The sequence below is a fragment of the Rhamphochromis longiceps genome, linkage group LG5, assembly GCF_057381845.1.
Source record: "Rhamphochromis longiceps isolate RC_006_pf linkage group LG5, R_longiceps_female_GT1.1, whole genome shotgun sequence".
Classification (NCBI taxonomy): Eukaryota; Metazoa; Chordata; class Actinopteri; order Cichliformes; family Cichlidae; genus Rhamphochromis; species Rhamphochromis longiceps.
Window position 1 is genome coordinate 5,256,541 of NC_140561.1, and position 24,021 is coordinate 5,280,561.

Consider the following 24,021-nt stretch of genomic DNA (forward strand, 5'->3'; position numbering starts at 1 on the left):
CTTGGCTTGTTGTTCCGCTTCCTAATTGGTGGGTAGCCCGAGGTTAGTTCGTTAAGTGGTCTGACAATGATAGAGTAGCCCTGAATAAACCTTCGATAATATCCAGCAAATCCTAAAAAGGACTGAAGTTCCTTAAGATTTGTGGGGATAGGCCAGGTCTTTAAGGCCTCAACTTTGTCAGGGTCAGTCTCTACTCCTCTTGCGGAAACAATGTGACCAAGGTATTTTACCGAGGTCTGAAAGAATTTGCACTTTTCTGGTGCCAGTTTCAAGCCATATGACATCAGTCGTTGCAGGACATGTTTCAAACGCTGTTCATGTTCCTCCAGGGATGATGAGAAGACAATCAGGTCATCAATGAACACCAGAACCTCTTTGAGATTCATATCTCCTACACACTTCTCCATCAATCTCTGGAACGTCGAAGGCGCATTTGTGATCCCCTGAGGCATCCTATTAAATTCCCAAAATCCAAGTGGGCAAACAAATGCGGTCTTATTCTTGTCCGCTTCCTCCATCTCGACCTGGTAGTATCCAGACTTGAGGTCTAGGACCGAAAACCACTTAGAACCTGCAAGAGCACTGAATGCATCTTCCAATTTTGGAAGGGCATAAGCGTCTTTGATGGTCTGCAGGTTCAGCTTTCTGTAGTCTACACACAGACGAACAGAGCCATTCTTTTTACGAACGACAACAATGGGGGAAGCAAACGGGGACTCAGATTCTCGTATAACACCAGAATCAAGGAGTTCCTGTAGATGTTGTCTCACAGCATCCACATCATTGGGGTGTATGGGACGTGCTCTTTGTTTAAAGGGTGTCTCATCACTGAGTTTGATATGGTGTTTGACTTTGTCAGTGTGTCCAAAGTCCAATTCGTTCTGAGAGAAGACATTTGGCATGTCGTTTAACATGTTTGTAACTCGTTCCTTCCATTCAGTGGGTAAGGGCGAATCTCCAAAATCAAAGCTCAGTTCTGAGGAAGACTTAGCTTGAAATTTAGAGCAGTCTGGTTCTCTGACAGTTTGCTCTTTGTGTAGCACTTGCAAGATAGCATTAACATCTGCCAAAGGTGTTTTGGGGGGTATGACAATGTCATGGTTGGTTTCATTTCTCACTACGACAGGGAGAAGACACTGACGTTTGCGTGGTAAAGTGACTGCAATTGCTGAAACTAGCAAGCCATTTGGTAGTGAAGAGGCTGAAGGATGTTCAAGGACAACATCTCTTTGCATGTTCACGGGATTTACATTGACAGAGGCCTCCAGGACAACAGTCTGTCCTGCAGGAACGACTGCAGGCATCTTACCTGTCAGTTTTGCACAACCAAGGCTACCAGAGTTAAAGTTTCTTTGTCGCATCTCAAGTATTTGGAGAACTGCTTGATACCCATTAAACAAAGGCTGAAAGGGTGAAAGCTTCTGGTAATTAGCATAGAGGGCATCAAGGGTGTTTGTGCCTATGAGTACCTGCTCATGGGCTGTAGAGCGGAGATGGGGGATAACCAAGGCCAGAGTGTGAACATCAATATCAGAGCCTACAAACTCTTTAGGAAAGGTGATGGTAAGCTCAACATATCCTAAGTAAGGGACAGACTGGCCATTGGCACCCTCCACTTCAAGCAACTCATTTAAGGGATGAATGGTCAGATCTGCAAGATGTTCTTCATAAAAAGACTGGGGTACAGTTGTGACTTGTGAACCCGTGTCCAAAAGACAGTTTGTGTCTCTTCCTGCAATAGTTACTTGAGCTGTGGTCTTAGTTCCTACAAGGCCATGTGGAAATTTTGATCCTTCCACTTTAACGTTTTTAATGGCAGGTTTCAGGATTTTGGGACTGACATTGCGAGACTCCACTCCCATATGTCCCTCTATGGGAGTAGGCTTCAGTTTAAATGTGCCTCACTTCGAGAAGCATTAGAGGCTTCCCAAGCAGCCTGTTTTTCTTTCAGCTGTCTTTTCTTAGCTGCTACAAGGGAAGGGTTTGGCGCTTTATCACAAACTGAGACGACATGGCCATCCTCCCCACACTGGAAACAGTACCATGGACGTGGTCTACTGTTAGCTTTAAATGTGGAGGGATGCTGACTGGCCACTTTTGGTTTCACACCGTGGGTGTCAGGTGTGACGGACCTCGCTTTTTGCTGCTTAGGTTGTTTCGTCTTATGATTCTCAGATACAAGACTGTTAAGCTGAATGCTGAGGTCAGCAACTTGTTGCTTTAGCGTCTCAAGATCAGATTTGTCCACCAGATTATTGGTGGTGTGAGCGAGTTGCACGTGTGACGTGGCGTGCTGCTTTCTAGAGTTTTGGGCAGACTTAGCATGACTAAAATGCTGCCTCATGCGGCTCAGTTTTGCAGCCTGTTTATCTTCTTCTGTCCTAAGAAGAAGCAGCAGCTCTGCAAAGGAAGGTGGGTTTTCTTTTTTTTGTTCTAGCTGAAAATCGATTATTAGTGCATTCTCCCAACAACCTCGAATGAACTGCTTTAAGAGCTGTTGGTTAAAATCATGAGCGGACACACCACCACGTCTCATGGCTCTACTTAATGCAGTGTGCAGCCTCTGCAGGAAAACAGAAGCTCTCTCTCCATCATTTTGAAATGTGCTCATGAACCTAGCATGCAGCTCATCACCATCTTCGACTGTTCCGTAGGCAGAGTCAAGCAACTCAAGATAGGCAGAGGGTCTAGACTGTGGACTCAGATGTTTAATCATCTCGGAAGCAGGAGGAAGCAGACTGTCAAGTATACGATGTGTGCAGTGCAGATCAGACACAGAAGGATCTCTAATAAGGATTTCAACACTAGCTCGCCACGTATCATAATCTGCCTCATGGCTAGGACGTGGGCTCTTGCCCGAATAAGCCCTGAGTCTACCAGATGATGCGAACTGGGGTGAGCTCTCATTGCTGCGCACTACATGCTCAACAACTACTCGCTGAACAGCAGTTGGATTAACATCAATTATGGGGCTAGAAGCGGCCCCAGAAGAAGCTGGAAGAGTCTGTGAGGGGCTGAAATCAGTCAGGTTTTCACTGAAATTGGGAGAGGTAAGAGATTTACTTGCGTTATTTGGTGATGTCAAAACTGTGGAGTCTAGAGGTACACCTGATTGAGGGTCCTCAGAAAATGAAACGTCTCCCTTGCTGGTTAAGTCTTTCTGTGGAAGTGGGCTCTGTACAGTTGAGGATTCTGGACCAGTTTGAGATGACTGGGAAATAGCACTTCCTGCCGATGAAACCAGATTTTTAAGTTCTTCCTTTAACATCTCCTCTAATGAATTTCCACTCAGTTTGGCAATTTCACGGAGCTGTTCCATGTACATTTTAGTGGCTTTGTTTCTGGCATCAAGGGAGTAAACACTTCCTAAGGCCTTTAACTCATACACGATGCCTGCTTGGGTTGTACTTGGAAGCCGCAGAGGTAACAGTGGCTCCAATGTGTGCATGGCAGTCTCATGTGTAAACTCGATGATCATGTGCTTATGGTAATCTGACTCAGGATCGTCTAGACGAAAGTAACGGTTGATGGAACCATATTTTTGGAGGAAAGTGGACACTTCCTCATCAGTCTCTGATCCTGTGATCCCACTAACAACTACAGAATTGGGAATTCTGACGGATTCACTTAGCACAACATCCATTTTCTCTCTAGAAGTTATAGCTCAGATTAAGCACTTTTAAACACCACACACAAATTGTCTAGCACTTAAACACACACAACCATGCTCCTGGCTGGCTCGCCAAAGCTCTCACTGTAACACAGTAAGGGGAATTGTTGAAAAGAATATATCAATGGGCCAATAGGCTCGACTATAGGAGCACAGGGGTGTGTTCAAATGAGACACAGAGACAAGAATGTAACTCAAAAGAACCAGCCAACTTTAGTGACATAAACCATAAGGTTGACAAGCACAGGTTAAAGACACTTTACAATGGTAGAAAGGAAACTTACAAAAATTAAAAGAAAAGTAAAACACAAACTACTAAAGCAATGACTTGGCCAAGTGTTATTTTTGGTTTTCAATGTTCGGGTTTCAATGCTCGGGTTTCAATGCTCGGGTGCACCCTAGTAACCTGACTCCTTAACTCTTATAGAAACAGATTACACAAATCCAATGCACATTCAAATGAAAATTTCACACTCTTTTCACATGTGGAGAATGCTCTACACAACAGCTCATTATTTAAAGTCCCAAATAAAAAATGTCCAAGGGGTAAAGTCCAAAAAATTCCCAGGGTGTGAAAGAAAATAGGGATGAAAGAATGTCAGTCAGTGGTCTTATGTATAACCAGCTGTGCGTGAAAGTGTGAGTGATACAGTCCTACCACACCGCAAGGTGCAGCAGATCATCAAGTGGAAAAGAAGCGAATCTCAGTCTCTCTAAGTCCAGGTGGGAAGGCTCGCCATCTATTTCACTGGAGGAATCCACCTCAGGAACAAATCAGCATACAAAAAAAACCTGACCTGTCAACAGACAGGGTCAGAAGAGCAATTCAAATATTAATTATGCTGTTCTAGCTATAATTCACAACTTAGGATTTTGTTTAAATCACATTCAACATAAATTTGCAATAAAAATACTCAATTTTGCAAAAATAAAACATCTCTCTTACATAAACTATGCATTAAACCAAGTAAAGTCAGTGCATATGCATATATGTCGCATATGCGGCAATTATTAATCAAACAATTGAGATTAATTCAGTTTCTCAACAATAAAATGTGAAACAGACGTGAACTAACTGAGACATACAACATGTGCTCACCGATCTCAGCGCATCACGGCCGAAGACAATGGCATAGTGTCTCTCGGTCGGAAAATGCAGGGCTCTAAATAACGTAACAGGACATGTTTTCTCTTTAATAACCGTAATACGACATGAAGGAAAAATAAACATAAGTTGCGCTTCAAGTGTTACCTTACTTCTGGAAGCAGATTGAGATGAACTTCCAGGCAGTTGATAGCAACCAGAGCTAACAAAGGCTAACAGTTTAGCTCCACGCGGTACTTTTTAAAGTCACCAGAAAAATGCAGCATTTGCCTGCTTACTCACTGTGGCTACTTTTAACATGAAAGGTAGCTGATAACCAGTGAACTTATGTGCAACACAGTTGGTTGCAACTTATATCTAATACTTTTTTTCCAGCTCAAAAGCTTCAGTCTCTCTTTTCTCCTGCCAGCACGCGACTACCTCCACACATAGCAGCAAACACAGAGCACGTAGGTGGGACATACAGCGGCAGACTGCTCTCCCATTGGTCAAAACATACTGGGACCTGTGCATTTCGATTGGTTGGGCAGGCTGTCCATCTCTCCTCATATCAGTCCTTAAAGTGGTACCCCCATTTTATGTGGGTTACACGTCGGTTACCCACTAGCTCGATAGCGAGCCGGGGGCAAGGCTCACTAGAGCCGCTGAGAACACCGGACTCCCGGCAGATCATTTTCAAACCCACCGCCGTCTTTCGCTACTCAGGTTAAACATGTAATATAAGTCACTTAGATAACTTAAAAATGTTATTGTTTGGCTTTTTTCAGTATTTTATTTGTTCCTGAGTAAATCGGATTGGCTGAGATTTAAGTTATAGTTTTTACACAGCTGAATAAACATCAAGCAGACAGCTGATTATCAGAAGTGTGAGATGCTCGAGAATATACTCCGATGTCCTGTTTTATTTTAGATAGCAAGGAGTTTATTAAACTCCACCGAAACAATCTGCAAATTTCATTACAATTTAATAAACTATCATCTTGTCTTTATTTTTAGTTAGCACAGACCTTAAACACTTAAAGCTGTAAGATAATGATAGTTATATAAGAGCAGATGCTGCTGGTGCAATAAGCTGTACGTTGTACGTCCAATGGATGATGATCTGATTAGTCGACTAATCGCAAAAATAATCGGTGACTAGTCGACTATCAAAATAATTGTTTGTGGCAGCCCTATTTCCAACAATATAAGTAGATGCAGAGAGTCTCATAAAAACATGTAGCACTGTCCATTACGGTTTTGTTAATGAACCTACGAGTAATAAGTCTCCTACAGTGGTGATGAGTCTATCCAAGGCTCAAAGTGTGATTTTGCATGCGGGGAAACCCTAAATATTGGTGTAGTGGGGGAGGTGGAGGTAAGTCTCATAAGAATTTATATTATGAGTTCATGCTGTTTTCTTTGTGTAATGGGTTTGGTCAGATGTGCTGTAGTTTGAGGTTTACTGCTCTTTGTGGACTTAGTCAACAACAATCAACTCTATATAAGCAGATGTCACATTCTTTCAACCCCTAAACAGAATAATGCTACTGTAGTATAAAGGTGGAATTGGGGGCGTGTTAATAAAGAACATCAGCTTAATTCGAATTGATTACTTCTACTAAAGTACTTCTAGAAACAAGCCCTCTCACTCAGCAGTCAAATGAACATTGGTACTTTTTTTATTTATCATTTCAGTGGTCAGTGGGACATAGAAACTGCACAGTCAACTTTGATTTAAAAAAGTTTTTACTTTTATGGGGTTGTGGATGTTATGTAAATGTTTCATAAATTTTAATTCTGAATTCTGAATTGAAATTCAAAGACACTGGATTGCCATTCGGATTTGAGAAGTGTAGTCGGATGGTAACGAAAAAGGGGAAGGTAGTCAGAACTGAGGGGATTGAAATACCAGAAGGCAACATTACAGACATCGAGGACAGCTAAAAGTACCTGGGAATCCCACAGGGAAATAAGAACCACGAAGAGGCTGCAAGGAAAGCTGCAACCACCAGGTACTTGCAGAGGGTCAGGCAAGTCCTTTAGAAGTCAGCTGAACGGCAAGAACAAGATCCGGGCTATCAACACCGACACCCTGCCTGTGGTACCCTGCTGGGATAATAGGCTGGCCAAAGGAGGAGATGGAAACCACTGACATCAAGACAAGAAAGCTCCTGACCATGCATGGAGGGTTTCACCCCAAGTCCAGCACCCTGACGCTGTACGCTAGCAGAAGGAAGGAGGCCGGAGACTGGTGAGTGTCAGCACCACAGTTCAGGATGAGGCAGCGAACATCCACGAGTACATCAGCAAGATGGCCCCAACCAACCGCGTGCTTAGTGAATACTTCAGGCAGCAGAAACCCAAGATAGAGGAGGAAGAGGAGGAAAAATCATGGAAGGACAGGCCCCTGCACAAGTATGGACCACCGGCAACCAGTGGCTGAAATAATCATAGCATCACAGTGTAACAACCCTTATCATTGTGGTATAGCACCGCTAGGGGGTGTTGCCCAACTATTGTAGTAGTTGGGTTGGGGGGAGTCTCCTAGTGTGTGTGACGTGTGTGTGTGTATGTCATGTGTCTGTTCCGAGAGAGACCTCACCATTGTAACGGGCTGGCATCGGCGCCTGTCCATCCCCGCACATGCATGTATGAACGGAGTAGAGCTGTGGAGACCTGGCTTGTATGGTCTTATGTTGTTAACGTCAAATAAAGGTCAGTTGTTAAATTGAACTGACTGGCCTCGAGTTATCTGGCTAACCTCACATAACCGCTGGACCTGCTAGCCGCTCTTTCCTCGCCAGACTGCTGTTACATCAGGAGCAAGCTCTGAGCGTAAGATCCATAGAGGCTGGGGTCTATCACACCAGGCAATATTAACCAGGCAAGAGCCCAGGTGCAGGCTGTGTAAAGAGCCCCTGACACAATCCAGCACATAACAGCAGGGTGCATGGTTAGCAGGCAGGGCATACATGGAACGCCATAACCAAGTGGCTTTGTGGAGTATGGCCCGCACGTCCCAAGGTCAAAATGGGAGACGCCCCCTAGGGTGGTGGGGAATGACTAAGGTAAGATCCTGTGGGACTTTCAGATACAAACGGACAAAATGGTGGTGGCTAACCAACCGGACATAGCAGTGGACGACAAGCAGAGGAAGACGGCCGAAGTGATAGATGTAGCGATACGTCTGTAACAAAATAAAAATGCAGACAATAGTGTACACATTAGTTTTTGACTGCTAGTGAAAATTGTTTTCTTCACAAATAACTCTCTCACTGAACTAACCCAGCCAATCCCTCCACGTTTGTGCTCTCTGCTCATATTGCCCTCAAATTATTATTTTTTTTTTCTTTTTAAAGAACTTATTTTAATATTGCATTCAATAACAAACAAATCTTCCCTAATAACAAAAACAACTTCAAGGCTTAATCGAATTATATTTCTTCACGCCAATGTACAGGCCACAAGTAGGGGTGACGTGGGCCACAAGTGGCCCCCGGGCCGCGAGTTTGAGACCCCTGATACCGGGTCATGAGACGGAATTCCAATAAAAGCGAGCATCTCAGCGGAGAGCAATCAATTATTATACTCACACCTCTCCATGCAAGTTATTTTTAGTCTCCTGAATCACAAGAGATAGATGTGGACGAAAGTGATCTCCCATCCAAACAGTATATCTAGTTAGTAGTTAAATTCTCTTAACCTGCATTTCACTCTGTGATGTTTTGCATATACCACATTTATTTGATAGGTCCGGTTAACAAATTTGAACAATAACATTATATAATAGGGATTATTGTCGTCAAACAGCAACTATCATTTAAACTGAAGTACAGATACTCGTGTTAAAATTTTCTAGAAAAAAAGAATAAAATCCACCCATTCATGAAAGTGTTTTTTTTTTCTGCCTAAGCACTTAACATTCACATACTCACTGACTGCATCGAGAGTCACACAGGGTTTGATATGTTGCCCAGCATACAGAAAATCTTTGATTAACAGAAGAGTTTTAATGAGTTTAATCAATTCCAGGAGAGGGACGTTGATAGTTCTACAGTCTCTACCAATCTGTACTTAATAACTTTCATTTGCTTCAAACAGTTGACAACATGTGTGGCTTTCAGTTCTCCGACTGGCAAGTAAAGACAGCAGATCAGGATCAGTGGCATACACTACCAGTCAAAAGTGAATGGATGGATTTGTCCAAACTTTTGACTGGTGCTGTACAAACACAGTGGCAATAACCACAACAAAATCAGAATGTGGCCAAATACCTATTAGTGATTGTGGTTTTTATGTGCAGATACAGCATGTTTTACCATCAAAAATAGGCTCTGCACAGACACAGTGTGAATGTGTGTGTGAATGGGTGAATGACTGAATGTAGTGTAAAGTGCTTTGGGGTCCTTAGGGACTAAGTAAAGCGCTATACAAATACAGGCCATTTACCATGTACCATGTTTGGTCAACAGTGTTACATAGGTGAGAGAGGAATATAAAGGCCACAGTGAGATGAAAGGAGTCATCAAAGGTTTTCATTTTGATTTGTGATGAATGCACAACATGCAATCAAGGTAAACCGTTTTAACATCTAGCTGCTCGTGTCCCTTAACTGACATACCTAGTGAGTCACCAAACTTCCAGCCCCCAAGCTAATCCATAAAGACGACTATAAGTCACTTGGCCTCTATATTTGGCCTTTGCCTAGGAGGACACAAGCAGTCGTAGCTATATTTAGCAACACAGCTCCTTCAACACCTCTTAGAACTGATATAAAGGGTAGGAGTTGACATTAGTAACTTAGATGCACCATTGAAGAGGAGAGAAACTACATGCCTCAGCAACTAAACTTATGAAAAAATCCACTGGCCAGTGCAGTAAACAAACACCAGCTCAGTTCTTAACAGCATAAAGTACTATCAAAGTGAGCACACAGGTGTTGCAATCACTGGTTATTATAGAAATAGGTAATTAGAGCTGGTCCACATTTTGTTGCTGCACCCTAAAGGCTGTTACTTAATGTTGCATATGCTGGGGTGTAATTCGTTTTTTCCACTTGTACAAAGCTCTCTTTCATTCAGGGCTTAAATGGACTGATACTTTTATAGCACTCTTCTGCTCTAACTGAGCATTCAAAGCAATTTTATACAAGAACTGTTTTTCAGCACCTTGTCTAACATTGTCACACACACTCATCAGGGACAACTTGGGCTGGAGTAGCTGGGGGATGACCTTGATAGAAAACCCACTCTGCTTCCTGAGCCACAGTTGCCTTGTTGAAAATCCAAACTGTGGATCAAAGGAAATACAATCAGTCTGAACCAGTGTTAAAATCACACAAAGAATAATGAGAATTCACATCTAATGAAGCATGATTTGACAGGTAGCAATTTGTGGCTCACTCTCACAAAACATTTAACATGTCATTAATGATGAATGAGTCTCCACATCAAAGTAATTTAAATGCACATTACAGACTTAAACTTCCTGTATAAGTTACATCAAACTTGGTAGTATATGTAAATATAAAAAAGTCCTTAAATGTCTTTCACCAGTGCCAGTTGTGTCCATAGGTATGTCTCAGACACTGAGCACAGCTGTTGAAGGTAAATGTGCGGAGGTTAATTCACCTAACAGAACCATATACCTTCAATTTACAAAACAGATCATTTTTTTCACAAATATGTGAAGTATATTCAACATGTAAGCACAAAATGGGGCACAAAGAAAAGGATGTTTCATCAGCCAGCAATGCAAAGATTTCACTTTGCAGTGGTAAATGGGCTGGTCCTAATATAGTGCTTTTCTACTCTATCTTAAACAACTTGCCCAATTTACCTAGAAGATGACCTGCACTGTGGCCTGAGCTACAGCCACCTGGTGGCATTATAGTGGCATTTCAGCAGTTGTGACTACTGGACAATGTATTAGAGAAAGTCAAGATAAATTATAAATATTATTGTTGCATTATTTTTTCCTAGATAACTACCAGATTTATACCCATGATGTACCGTTTGTATAATTCAATTTAACCTATGTAAGTGGCCGATGCCATTGCTAGCATTCATGTGTGGTGTCCTTGTGGTCATGTCCCAGTGTGTTTCATGACTGAAACAAATAAAATCCTGGCGCTTTCTTCCTTCCCTTAAATTGTCTGTCAGAGTTTTTCCACATTCCCTCACAGTAGTTTTGGCAATCTTCTACGAATTTGCTGAAATACGTGAGTCCTTGAATTGCATCTATAATTTTATTATCTCACTGAGCCCCTCAGGGAAAAAAGTAGCAGGGAATAAATAAAAGTAATCCATGGTACCAAAATGCCAATCACAACAGTTGAAAGCATGGAAGCAACATGTGGTTACAATTCCAGGAAAGTAACCATGACTTTATGTCATGGAACTGGCTCAGGTGTCAGTACTTGTGGACACCCAAATGATCCTTGGAGGACAGAGACAGGTTGCAACCACAAAATGAATAAAGGTGCAACATACAGTATGCTCCTTTGATCTGAAATCATTTATCTAAATCTCAGGAGCTGGACCACATCTCAAACACATCCCTTCCAATCACACCTGTGTGAATTTGCTCCAAACACCCATTTGTTCTTGTTCCAGTGCTTGAGTCCAGATGGCACATTGCAGTTGTTCATAGTCTCGCTGACCAAAAGAAAATTTCAGTAGTTCCTTTCCACACCATTTCATGAAGTCTGCAGTTTTTATTAAACATCATGACCGGATTAACACAAACATGTCACTAGATGCTATTGAGATAACAAGAACCATCACACATGCAAATGCCACAGTCAGTCATATCTACAAACCAATCTTTCTGTGGAAAGCATATTTCCTAATAATGTTTAATGTACAATACTGGATTACACAGCAGTGGGGAATACATTCCATTAGAGTAGATCTACACTGTAGTCTTCAATGACGCTATGCAACAAACCGGTGAAAGGCACTAACTCTAGCCCCATAGAGGTCAAAGTGAAATGCACACCTTAAAGTAATTAACTTGTTAACTGGAGATAATTTAGAGATTTCAATTAAAACAAATAAACGCATGTGCTGTCAGTCTGGCTACACTGCTGGAGAGAAACCTAGAGTTGTTTTATTTCCTTCATTCAATGATGAATAGTAAGGTGTTCTAGCTTTAGGACGGGCTTTTTATTTGAAGGCTTTCCAGGCTAAATGATGATCTTCTAAATTTGTCAGATGCTATTCAACTGCAGCTTATGAGTTTCTGTTTTAAGGTGTGCATTTCATAGTTATACCAGGGAGTCAAGTACTTACGGTGGCCCAACTGCAACTTAAGAAAACACCAGCAATAAGAAAAACGCTGCAAAAGCACACAAAACACAACGGAAATAGGAAAAAAAAAACAGAAACAGGAAAAAACAGATTTCCAAAAGCACAAGGGAAGTGTTTCTGGGGAGACAATAACCCGACGGACCAGTTGAGGGAACCAAAATATGCTAAGAATTGCGCTGAGAGACACTTAAAAGAAGTGAAGGGTCTGTCAGTTTTGTGAGGAAAGAAAAGATGAGAGGTAAGTGTGTTAGCCTAACTATTAGCCTAAAATCAATCATCAGTATCATATGAATCATGATAAAACACACCTACCCTGTTTTGGTGTGCCATTTTTGTTCACCTCTACACTCATTTTTAAAAATTCTTCTGTACTTCTCTCTGTTACAACAGTGCTAGTCTCACTATTTGGCTTTTACACATTGGCAACCTTCAGTTAGTTCAGCGTGCCTCTTCATTAAATTTCTCAACACAGCCTTGCCCCATCCAGCATCAGTGTGCTCCCCTTTGGGACACTTGACTCTGGCCCTTTGTATCATGCTTCTAGTCCATTCCTTCATTATTACTCTCTCTCATCCACAACATTTCTTATTATCACAATTAAACTTGATAAGTTGTCTAAATCATAAATGTGATCATCCTCTTAAATAGACCAACTATAATCCCTGAGATATCTCTCTCCATTCATGCAGACAGCGTGGCCTTGATCAACATAATGATCTGTCATCATCTAATGTGACTATATTTAGAAATTTGACTTATTTCAGTCTTCTATTCCAGTTTCAACCTGCTTTTCAGAATTTTCCGTGTTGCGACCCCATTTCCCAAACCCATCTCCTTGCTGTAAATTAAAATGTGCAATATAAGGTTATCACAGTGGCATGAATTTCATCTAAATTAGAAACTGGTTCCTCCCATCTACCTTTAATTATCAGCTGTCACTACTTATTACAAGCTTTCAGCACTAAATGCATCTTTCTCGCTGTCTAGTGTTATGATTTCTTCCCGCAGCATCATTAAACTTCATTGAAACACATTCACAACCACCTGCCACATACGCGTAAATTCAATCTGCTGTCTTTGGGAATCTGACACTGTTAGGGCACTGCTGACCTTGATGAGACCTTCCCCAAACCATTATCAATAAATTATTTGTCAGTCACATTTGGGATTGGCATCCTTGGTAGTGAAGTGGTATTATTTTTTAAAAACATCATCAGTGTGTGAATGTGTGTGTGAATGGGTGGATGACTGAATATGTAAAGCGCTTTGGGGTCCTTAGGGACTAGTAAAGCGCTATATAAATACAGGCCATTTAAAAACATCATGTCCAGGTTTCAGTGCTTAACCGTGTAGCGCCAAGGGTGTCATATTTGATGATATGTGTTTTTGAGATCGCTACGTAATCTGTTTTTTCCCCGGTAAACCTGATGTATACAGACATAAGCAGTGCAACTATGAGCACAAAAATGCAGTAAGTAAGCAAAAATGATACAAAATTATTATTTTTTATTTTGTCAGAAGGTTCAATAAAGACTTCAGTTTCAAAAAATGTATTTTTCTGTGATATATTTCATGGTCCAGACTCAGTGTAAATGCTAGATATAATGTCTCGTAGTCATGCATTTATGTATTCAAGTTATGAAATTCTCAAGAGTGATCAGTAACTGCTCACTAAGGACTCCTAATTCCTAAAGGATTCCACATGTAAAACTATTACGGTTTTCTTCCCCCCAAATAAACTTCATTTTCTGTCTTGGATCTTTTGGATGGTTAAAAACATTACCTTCATTATGGTGTTGATTTTCACTGCCTGTCACTTGCATAACAGTAATGTGATTTAACTGCACTAATCACCACCATGATGACTGTATGAATCAGCTTAAATTACCCTGCTTCTCATTTTGCATGGTTCTCTTACTGCTGAGGCAAACAAGTATGTATAAATGTCTTGTTGTGAAGTCACAAAGTAAAAGACATACACATGTTTTTTTGGGGGTTTTTTTTGCCATCTGAATCTCAAGGGTACAAAGGATGCAGCAGACAAATCATCCATCTGATCTTAATCCACGATTTAGAAAAAAGAAAGAAAATGAATAAAGTGAGACATATAAAGGCAACTGACACGTTCAAACACAGTTTTCAGCGTTCACCTTCCTTTCCATCCAGCTGCCTTTCATATAAATGAAAGTCATTCAAGTTTCTGGCAACTCTATTGCTCGTCCTTACTTAAATTTCATTTGGCAAGCATCCACAGAGCTTTGAGTTGCAGGAAGTAGTGAGATTGAAAGATACTGGTGATACACTCAGGACAGTGATTTAATAAAAGTGTATATGTATAGAAGTGTGGGGAGGAAGTGTATGCAGTGACTCCTTCAAATGGCAGCTAACACTAAATTTGGCATTTTTGGGTAAGCTGGCTCTTTGGTATTTTTTCTCTCTTCAATAGTCACCTGCTTTTAGTTCCTTTTTCAAAGCCCCACACTATGCTTATTCTAAATAAAATAAATAAATAAATACAAATAAAATAACAAAAGCAACCAGCAGGCAAAATAATTTCAGTGAGAACTATAATTATACTCAGAGACAGTGTATCTTCATAATTTGTAATCCTTATCAGCTGATGTGACAAGAGGAAAAACATGATATTTATTCAAACTACCAACCCTGTCTTTTTCAGGTGGAGACCATGTATGTACACGGTTGTAAAATATGTAGAGCTAAGCAAAGTCAGCTGGTTTTATGATGACTACAGATGTTTGTAATTAAATTCACACCAATCCATCCAATGTTATACTTTATATTTATATAGTCTTCACTAACTTTAGTAGCTAAGGAAGGAAAGCACGAGCTCTACCACAAGTAAACATTGTAAAATTACTAAATGTTGCGAAAAAGACAGATAACTTTAGGCACCAAATAAATAAGTAATAAAATAATGTGGTTAGATTTTCCTTAGGAAATTGTTGTTAACATGATTAGTAGAGTAAACAGCAATTAAGGGGGGGAGTTTTCCCATTGCCAAGAATGAAGGAGAAAACAAGGTGGTGTAGTACGTATCAATCCAGGACTCACTGGATGTCTCATTGTCACTGAAAATTAAATTTTTATACTCCAGACTAAGAGAAATAACCTCAATTGAAAGCAAAAATTACAGAAATTACATCTAGTCCACAAGAGCCACATGCATCGAAATAAAGAGTTCTGTGCTTTAATAATGAATTGGACAATAAAAGCTGAATCTGTAAATTCATTTATGAATTCTTTAAAAAAAATCATTTTATTTATTCAAACATTATTTTAAATTAAATTATTACATAATAAATTACTTTAGTAAAAACACTATTTTTAAATCAGTTTTTCAAAACAAATTACTAATCCACCAAAATGAATTTCACCGTATCCGTAGCCAGTCTTGTTAATGATCTCACTGAGGGGCTTCAGGCCGATGCAGAACAGCAGTGGGGACAGAGCATCTCCTTGGTAGATCCCGCACTTGATGGTGACTTGTGCTATTGGCTTGAAGTTGGCCTCTAGCGTTGTCCGCCACATCCCCATTGAGTTCCTGATGAAGGCTCTCAGGGTTTTGTTGATCTTGTATAGTTCTAGGCATTCCAGGATCCATTTGTGGGGCATTGAGTCATAGGCCTTCTTGTAATCAATCAAGGGAGTCTGGTCTACCAGTAGCTGGTGTTTTTGCGCCTCTGGTATTCTTGCCAGTTCCTTTCTGTGCCCCGCTCATGTATTGACCCATGTGCCTGTTCATCTTAGCCGCTATGATGCCTGACAGGAGCTTCCATGTGTCACGGCCAAGGTCGGCTGACTGGAGGACCCAAATGCAGAATGCACACGTAACACCCCGTAGACGAGAAAACATGAACAAAACTTTATTTTTTCCAAAAAAACAAAACGTCAAGACATAAATTACTAAATACTATGAACTAAAGTGTTCCTTCAATGCCTGAACCAAACCTGAAACAAGAACTTGATCTCTAAGTAATAATTGGCAAAGCTTAAATCTTCATAGAAACTCCTCATGACCAAAGAAGGGAGATGCAGAATGTGGGAAATGCACCGGAAGTCTCAGCACACTGCAACGAGAGGAGAGTGGCTTTAGTGATAAAGCTTAGGGAAAAGTATCCGGGTAAAGCTTGAAAACATGGCATTACTTTGCCTTACTGTTCCTGGGCGGAGGGTGGACGCAGAGGGAGTACAAGGTCCGGGAGTGGTGGCTGACGAGGCCAGCTGGAGGCAGGAGGGCAGGCAGGTGAGCGCGGTTGACAGGAGCTGAGAAGACTGAGCTGACAGGCATGAACCAGCGAAGAGGGTCCAGTAGGTATTGCCGTGGGTGGAGTGGATAAGGACTTAGCAGCTATGGGGAAAAACAGTAAGTCACGGATGGCAAAATTATTCCTTGGTTTGAGTTGCCTGAAGCAACACTGACTAGGTGTAGCAGAAACTGTGGCGAGTAGTGGAGTGAGCGCTGGTCCATAAATGCTGACAGCTCAGCACAGGTGAAGAGACTCGTCAGTGTGCGGTGACTCCACCCCAAGGCGGAGACAGCAGCTCAGAGACAACACAGCTGTGCCCACCTGGATCATGACACCATGTGGTACTGAGGCAGGTTACTGGCCGATAGTTGGATATGACTGGTCCTTTCCGGGGGGTCCTTGGGGATCAGGCCTTCTGGCCTTCAGTTAGCCAATCTGGGTGTGTCTCTTCAATTAGCAGCTGGTTCATTTGTGCTGCGAAACGCTCATGAAGTGCAGTCAGCTTCTTCAGCCAGTAGGTGTGAATCACTCAGGGCCAGGTGCTGTCCAACTCTTCATACTGGAGACCTGTTCTTGGATGTCTGCCACTGTGATGATCTTGGCCTCTAGTCTGCTTCTTCATGGTGGGTACTGCTCCTTGTGGCTGTTCACCTTGTAGCCAAGCATCTCACTGGTAGATCAGCTGATTAATCTTGTGATGGTCTCAGTAGAAATTGTCTAGTAGACCTTCCTTCAGGCTTGGTACCCAATGTTGGGTAGGGATGATGATAATATTTCAATCTGACCTGTCATCCTGTCTCCCCCTCGCCGTTGCATTTGTCTTGTACCTTGTCAATTTCTAGTCATGAGAGCAGTTCATTCACCGAATGTTGGAACACTGAGCAACTAGTTGTTTCACCGTCAACCTGGATGCTGGGTATTCAGTAGGTCCCACATCCTATTCATGTAGCCCCTTCCGCTGGAGTTACCTGCATAGTAGCATTTCAACAGCGTCCTGTTATCATCTCTTGCCCATTTGTGCCTTCTTGTTTCAGTAGCTCACTTCTCATCAGTGGTTCCTGAACACTTTACCCAAACCTTGTTAATTGTTAATATCTGTCTGTCTGTCTGTCTATATAGATGTATGCTGTCCTATACATTTTTCTAATTGGGATAGGGATGTATCCCAATCCTAATATATCTAACCAGATATATTTAGACATGATGTCTTAGCAATTCAAATATCTGGGATGGCCAGTCTTAAGTTCTCTTCGAACCCAGAGGGCTTTATTAGCCACCTGCCATGCCTGGTGCAGCCACAGCCCACTGAGCCCATGTGCCCTGCAGAGCCCCAGTCCAGAAGAACATGTGCAGCTCCAGCCAGAGCCAAAGTGTCCACAGGGTGCTGCACACACATCTCTATCCAGAGACTTGGCAATTAAAGAAACCCTCTGATTCTGACCTCTGTGAATTCAAACTACCAGTGCTGCCTGAAGCTCTCCTGCCATGTGAAACTGCTCCACATACCAAGCTCCTGTATCAATAGCAGGGCACTCCTGACCACAGACTGCCGGAAAAGCAAAGCTAGCCCACCTGCCCACCTGGGACTTGTTTTCATCGGGGATGTCTGGGAGCTGCTCCTTAAATTCTCTTTATTATGAGATATTTTCTGTTTGATTATTAGTTTACTTATTGTCTACCCACCATACTACCAAGCCTACCTGGGAAAATGTGCAAGAGATACAACGCTGAAGCCATGAGGAACCATGACATAGTGTTTAGAAGTAGGCTACTGGAACAGGGCATACATGGAGAATGACTGACAATATGTTATTGATGGGATACTACAATGGCAGCCAAGCCACTGAGAGAGTATCTCAGTGCAATAACATCAGGAGACTCATATGGATACAGTGGAAAAACCCAGGCAGAAAAAAGCAGTGGAATTAAACTAGATGATGTCTAGCCATCGAGGGCATGACTCCCTAGATCACTAACAAACACTCATCAGAGTAGATGCTTGCAGATTTAATCACTGCTATATGCACCATCCCCATCTGCAAGTAGAGGAACTCCCACCCTCCATGTAGAGGAAGGCTGGAGGCCAAAATCGAGGAAGCACAGAAGGATGTACAGAAGTATAGAAGGGTGCCATGAGAGACAGGGTCTGGATGCACAGCAAGATGCCCATAACTGAAACTCTACAAACTGCCAAATAAAGGCTCTGGCCAAACAATTGGCCTGCTCCCCAAAGCTCCATCCAGGGTATACTCTTACCTGATGATCCTCTAATCGCCTGAGCCAAGGTAGTTTTGTCTTTCGGATGAACCAGTTTTTGTCTGAGCGTGTTGCTGGGTCTAGACAAAACTCCAAAACACAAACTTAACAATGTGGTGTACGCTGTACAGTGCAGCGAGGAATGCTCAGACCTCTACATTGGAGAGACCAAACAGCCACTTCACAAGCGCATGGCACAACATAGAAGAGCCACCTCCACAGGACAAGACTCAGCAGTCCATCTGCATCTTAAGGATAAAGGACACTCTTTCGAGGATGCCAATGTTCACATTTTGGACAGAGAGGACAGATGGTTTGAAAGAGGAGTGAAAGAAGCCACTCACATCCTGGGCCATCTGACCTCAGGAATTCGCATGATAAGGTGGGGCCAGGTCTCACAATGAGCTCACCCGAAACTCTGGCTGATTGGGACCCACACCCAGTTTCACACCTTGGCTCAGGCGATTAGAGGATCATCAGGGGGTCCTTTTGTCCCTCTGTGGGGGGAAACTCCCACTAGGTTTATATCTGGGACTCTCCACCATTTGACCTTAGAACTGAAGAAGCTTCTCGGATGAGAGGTGAAACGTCTTCAAGCAACTTAAAGAAGTCCAGACGCTTTTCTTTGCAAGCTCCTTTGACAACAAACCATAGCAATCTCCCAGAAAAAGAGCCAATCAGCATTAGAAAGGCAACAGTGAGTCTCTGAAATAAAATACTGAAGTGTGTAATGAATATAGTACCAGTACATTTGGTAACCCTGAAGCTAAGACCTTCATCACTCTTCTTCTGCAAGGCTGCCTGGCCTCTGGAGAATAGATGACTGAATGAGATAGTACAGCTAAGATCTCAGTGGTTTACCTGGTCTATGATAATAAGCATGAACCTTCATGGGCCATTGATTTCAGGACCCCTTAGAATCCACCCAGAAATAAGGATGTTAATTTGTGTCAGAAACAGAAGTTTCTTTGGGGAAAGCACATTTTAAAAGAGAAGAAGAGGCAACACATCTTCCTGAAAGACAGCAAAAGAGAGAGTCTTCCATCTGCAGATCAATTCTTATTGTATGTTATGTGTCAGTGTTGCTCCAGATCCATAAATTTCTGTTTTATAACTCTTGACTCATCCCTCCTGTGTAGACCATATCGTATTATTTAATTAGTATACATGAATTTTTTCTTTGTTCTCCCACCAGAGCTGTCCATCATGTGTGCGTTGCTTGTCAAGTCAAGTGCAAAAGGGAAATTAGGAAGGTGTCTCTTTTTCTCCAGTTGTAATTTTTCTGTATGCATTTGTGTTTTATTATGTTGAACAGGATGCATTCTAAAGGAAACACTCTAAAGTCTGCTATTTTGCTTTTCTTCTGCAGGTACAATGTGGATACTAGGAGCTCCAATCTTTCCAAACATGTAAGCAGCTTAATATGTCCAATGACCACAGGTCCACTGGCATGAAGCCCAGAAAAAAATTGAGTTAACCTTATTTAAAAACAAAAAAATTTAATCAAGTTTTATTTCAGTGGGTTTCACAAAAGTGGTTTTGCTTATTGTAGTTTGGGTGGTAGTACTAAAAAATTGTCTCAATTGGTTTTTGTTATTATGATGAAGTGTGACATTTGTCAGACTGTAAGAACAGGTAAAATAGTACATCACAATACAAACATTGGACACCTCTCAACATACATGTCTTGTTGTGTACTAACTTGTTGTCTACTTTGCATTAAAAATGTTATATTGATATTGATTGAAACCCATCTTATAAAAAACAAAACTCTTCCTCATCACGCGTCAGATTCAGTTGTGGAGCTGTCATCAATAGCCAGGAAATGGAGCCCTCTATTTTTTCGCAGGTTGACAGATGTGAACAAGCAGGCCTCTCTGTAGACTATACTGTTTACAGATGACACTATGATTTGTAGTTAGCATTGGGAGTAGGTAGAAGAGAACCTGGAGATGTGTTATTATGCTCTATTGAGAAGTGGAATGAAAGTCAATAGAAGCAAGAAAGAACACATGTGTAAATAACAGGGAGACACATGTAACAGTGAAGATGCAAGGAGTAGAGGATGTGAAGGTAGCAGACAAGATTAGAAATAATACATCAGAGGGACAGCTCAGGCTAAGTGGTTTTTAGAGGCAAGGTTTTGGTGAATATAGGGGGCAGAAGATGTTGAAGATGGGACTGCCATGCAGAAAGATAGGAGGAAGACCACAGAACAGAAGGCAGACATGCAGAGGGTTGGTGTGCCTGTGATCTAGGTACTAATCTGATGCTGAATAGCTGCCTATATGTCAGACATGTAGCAACTGACTGGCACCTTGTCCAGGGTACATGCTACCACTGTCAGTGTGGTCCGGCTCCACTCCAGCTGTAATTTTACCTGAATTCAAAATCAAACAAAATTTAGTACAGTATCTACTAAAGTATCTACAGAAAGCATAAATCAAAACATTAGTTTTTAATTTGCACCCTACCGTAATGATTCATAAAAGCATTACTTTAAGCTCAGTGCACTGCAGCTCTGACTAGTCTTCATCTTTCTTAAATTTGGAAGAAAAATTAATTTATTTGTGAACTTGAGGTCTTTTCATTGTGTCTTTCCAGCTTCTCTAACATGTGTCTGCCTTTCCTTACTGCCTCCCCTCCTGGATAAGCAGAAGGTAAGCTATCATTATGTCCTGTACTCCCTGCTTACTGCACCATTTCTTTAAGTGATGTGGACCCTAGCTCAAACCCTAATCCTAAAACATTTTTTGGAGAAAAGCAAAAAGAACCCAAATCTATAAAAATAATAATTTGATTTATCTCAGAATTATTTTTTGCCAAAAATGGGATTAGAAAACAAAGACTACAATGAAATCTTCTGATAGTATAGCGTTAACCTTAGGGTTAGAGTCATGTCTGACGATGAGTCACAGGGTCAGACACATCGCCAAGGTCTAAGCAATGTGTTAAGCATACAGCAAACTGACCTTTCGGTGTGTTTCTGTAACTGCATCGCTAATTCCAACAGAAATGAATGAAGCCGCACTGAGATTACAGAGATTACAAATGTAATCTGAAAATCCTGTAAGAGAATGTTTTTATGACAGCTATGGTGTATTATTTTAACTACAAAAAATGTTGCTTAAAGCAGAACAATTTAATTACAAAAGCTCAATTCAATGAAGTATAAAATATGGAATTAGACAGTTTCAGTAACTAGGCGCTAACTAGCTGCTGTGTTAGTCCTAAGCAGTCTGCTGCAATCAATCAACGTCTAGACATCTCATTACTATTGCATCTTCAATTAATGTTTACAAAAGAATTTCCAATTACTTCTTTATTTTAAATCCAAGTAACCCAAATTGAAATCATATATAACATGGTAGCTGTAACTCTGTTAACCTATCAACAGCCACATTTTAGAAATTAGCCAACGTGCAGCACACAGTGACTGAGTGCAATGAATTCACTATGATGATTTCCCTACTCTGTAAAGGACTTCCTGGGTCAGATGTTCTGCACGTTAGGTGAGATCATTGGTTCACCTGGCGGCAGGCTGGAAAGGACTCTTTCGTAAGTACAACATACACACAGCGTCACCCATACAGTAGTTGTCTTTGAAGCTGGTTTAGGACACTATCCTTAATGTCAACATCTTGTTTAGTCCTATTTACAAGTGCAGAAAATCTTTGGTATCGCAGCCTGATTAACAAATACAAACAGTTCAGAGGTGACATCTCAGCCATAAGCATTTCAAACATTTAACTGGGTTGAGATCTGAGATCTGACTTTGACCGTGCCACTACAACCCTGTGATTATTTTTGTTTTCAGTCATTGTGTTGTAGATTTTCTGGTGTGCTTGTGGTCATTGTGCTGTTGTATGACCCACCTTGGAAAGCTTTATCAATCAGACAGATGGCCTCACCTTTGACTGGAATACTCTAGTGTGTAGGGGAGTTAATGGTCGAGGGGTGGCTGTGGCTCAGGTGGCAGATCAACTACTGATTGGAAGGATGGTGGTTCGATCCGTGGCTTCCCCAGTCTGCATGTCAAATATCCTTGGGCAAGATACTAACCCCAAGTTAGTGGGGTTAGTATCAAATGTTACAAATGTTTGGTTTTTTGGTTGTTGTTTTTTGTTGCATGGTTTGAATGGAATACGCCTCCTACAAATATTGTGCCATTGTGTTAACACACACCTGAATACTCCAGAAGACTGCCTAAACAGGTTTTAGAGGCCAAACTTGCTGATGATCAAGTTTTAATCAAGTACTTGGTTTTATTTAATTAAGGACTTAAGGACAGATAAAATGCTAACTATATGTTTGTCTAAAGGTGTTGCATTATGGCACAACAGTTAGTACTGGTAAAAGAATACATACAACTGTAATGCACTTTGGGTGAAATTGAGAGGGTGACCTGTCTACCTTTGATGGATCCATCGTCACCTCAGTTCAGGACGGCACATCTGATTGAAGCTGCAGTTAGTGCTCTCCAACTTTGGAGAGAGCAGAAAAGCAAGTGGAGCGTTTGCCCGAGGCTGAGAACGTAAAACAAGATGAGGTTCCTATTTCACCTAGCGTCTTGTTTATGTGCTTTTAGAGCCTGTGGCCTTCCATATGTTCTGCCTGTAATTAGATGGTCACCACAACCAACTGAGTAGCAAACTGTGGTCAGGTTCAAACCATGATGGTAAAAAGAGGTCATTTGCTTTATTGCACAGAAGTGAAATTAAAACTTAAATGATGCAGTATGTCATGTGTCTTGTAGAGATATACAATTAGTTAAAAAAAAGAAGCTACCACTAAATGAAAATTGTGTTGATTGTGCGCCACACTGCAGTTCCTCTTTGTTGAAGCCTGAAGGAGCATTTCCTAGTTCAGGCAGCTTGTCAATGAGTGGAGGAAAGGCTCTGATACCCTTGGATTCCAGTGCAGTGTTATAGAAACTTGGGCGTCATTGTGTGTGTAGAACTGCTGGCCTGGTCCTATCAACTGAAGCCTTATAAGGGACGTGGGTTGTGTTCTTAAGAGTCAAAGTGTGCAGAGAGATTATTGATTACAGGAAGCTACAACATGGATTGAAGTCCCACTCACTTGGTAAAAAGCCACATATGTATGAAGGCAACAGAAATATGTGATGAACACTGATGTTCATGGTCTAGATAAATGCCAGCACAGTAACATTTCAAATTTAGTGACAGTCTGACATTTACTGAATGTAATGATACGACTGAGAAATTTAATCTTTGTGCATTTCAGTTAGTCTGGCTTAGCAAAAAACCTGGGTGAAATAGTAGGGGTGGGTAAATCAACCTTCCAATAACTCTACAATGTGTTATTTAATTGCCATATATTTTAACTAGTAACCCTCAAGTCCATGCATGTCTTATGATAAGAAAGTCTTAAGTCAAGATTTATAAGTTCCAGCGACGTCAAAATCCA

General features: G+C 41.4%; 3 protein-coding genes across 3 annotated transcripts in view; 1 reads left to right on the plus strand and 2 right to left on the minus strand.

Annotated features, from left to right (window-relative positions):
• Positions 1 to 24,021, minus strand: part of LOC146669067 (uncharacterized) — a 576,742-nt gene that overhangs the window by 390,013 nt on the left and 162,708 nt on the right. The window lies entirely within an intron of this gene.
• LOC146669081 (copine-9-like) overlaps positions 1 to 24,021 on the plus strand; it is a 217,505-nt gene that overhangs the window by 72,085 nt on the left and 121,399 nt on the right. The window contains exons 5-7 of the mRNA XM_085405516.1: positions 19,961 to 20,000; positions 21,249 to 21,251; positions 22,073 to 22,149. Of these exons, the coding sequence (XP_085261642.1) occupies positions 19,961 to 20,000; positions 21,249 to 21,251; positions 22,073 to 22,149 (120 nt within the window). The remainder of the gene's footprint in view (positions 1 to 19,960; positions 20,001 to 21,248; positions 21,252 to 22,072; positions 22,150 to 24,021) is intronic.
• Positions 1,886 to 5,317, minus strand: LOC146669082 (uncharacterized). The gene is made up of 2 exons (XM_085407771.1): positions 4,923 to 5,317; positions 1,886 to 4,467 (listed from the first exon to the last, which is right to left on the minus strand). The coding sequence occupies exon 2, from the start codon at positions 3,641 to 3,643 to the stop codon at positions 1,886 to 1,888; it is 1,758 nt and encodes a 585-aa protein (XP_085263897.1). The 5' UTR covers positions 3,644 to 4,467; positions 4,923 to 5,317.

Bases quoted from the DNA above. Each gene is read 5' to 3' on its own strand.
- LOC146669082 (XM_085407771.1), bottom strand. From the start codon at position 3,643: ATGGATGTTGTGCTAAGTGAATCCGTCAGAATTCCCAATTCTGTAGTT.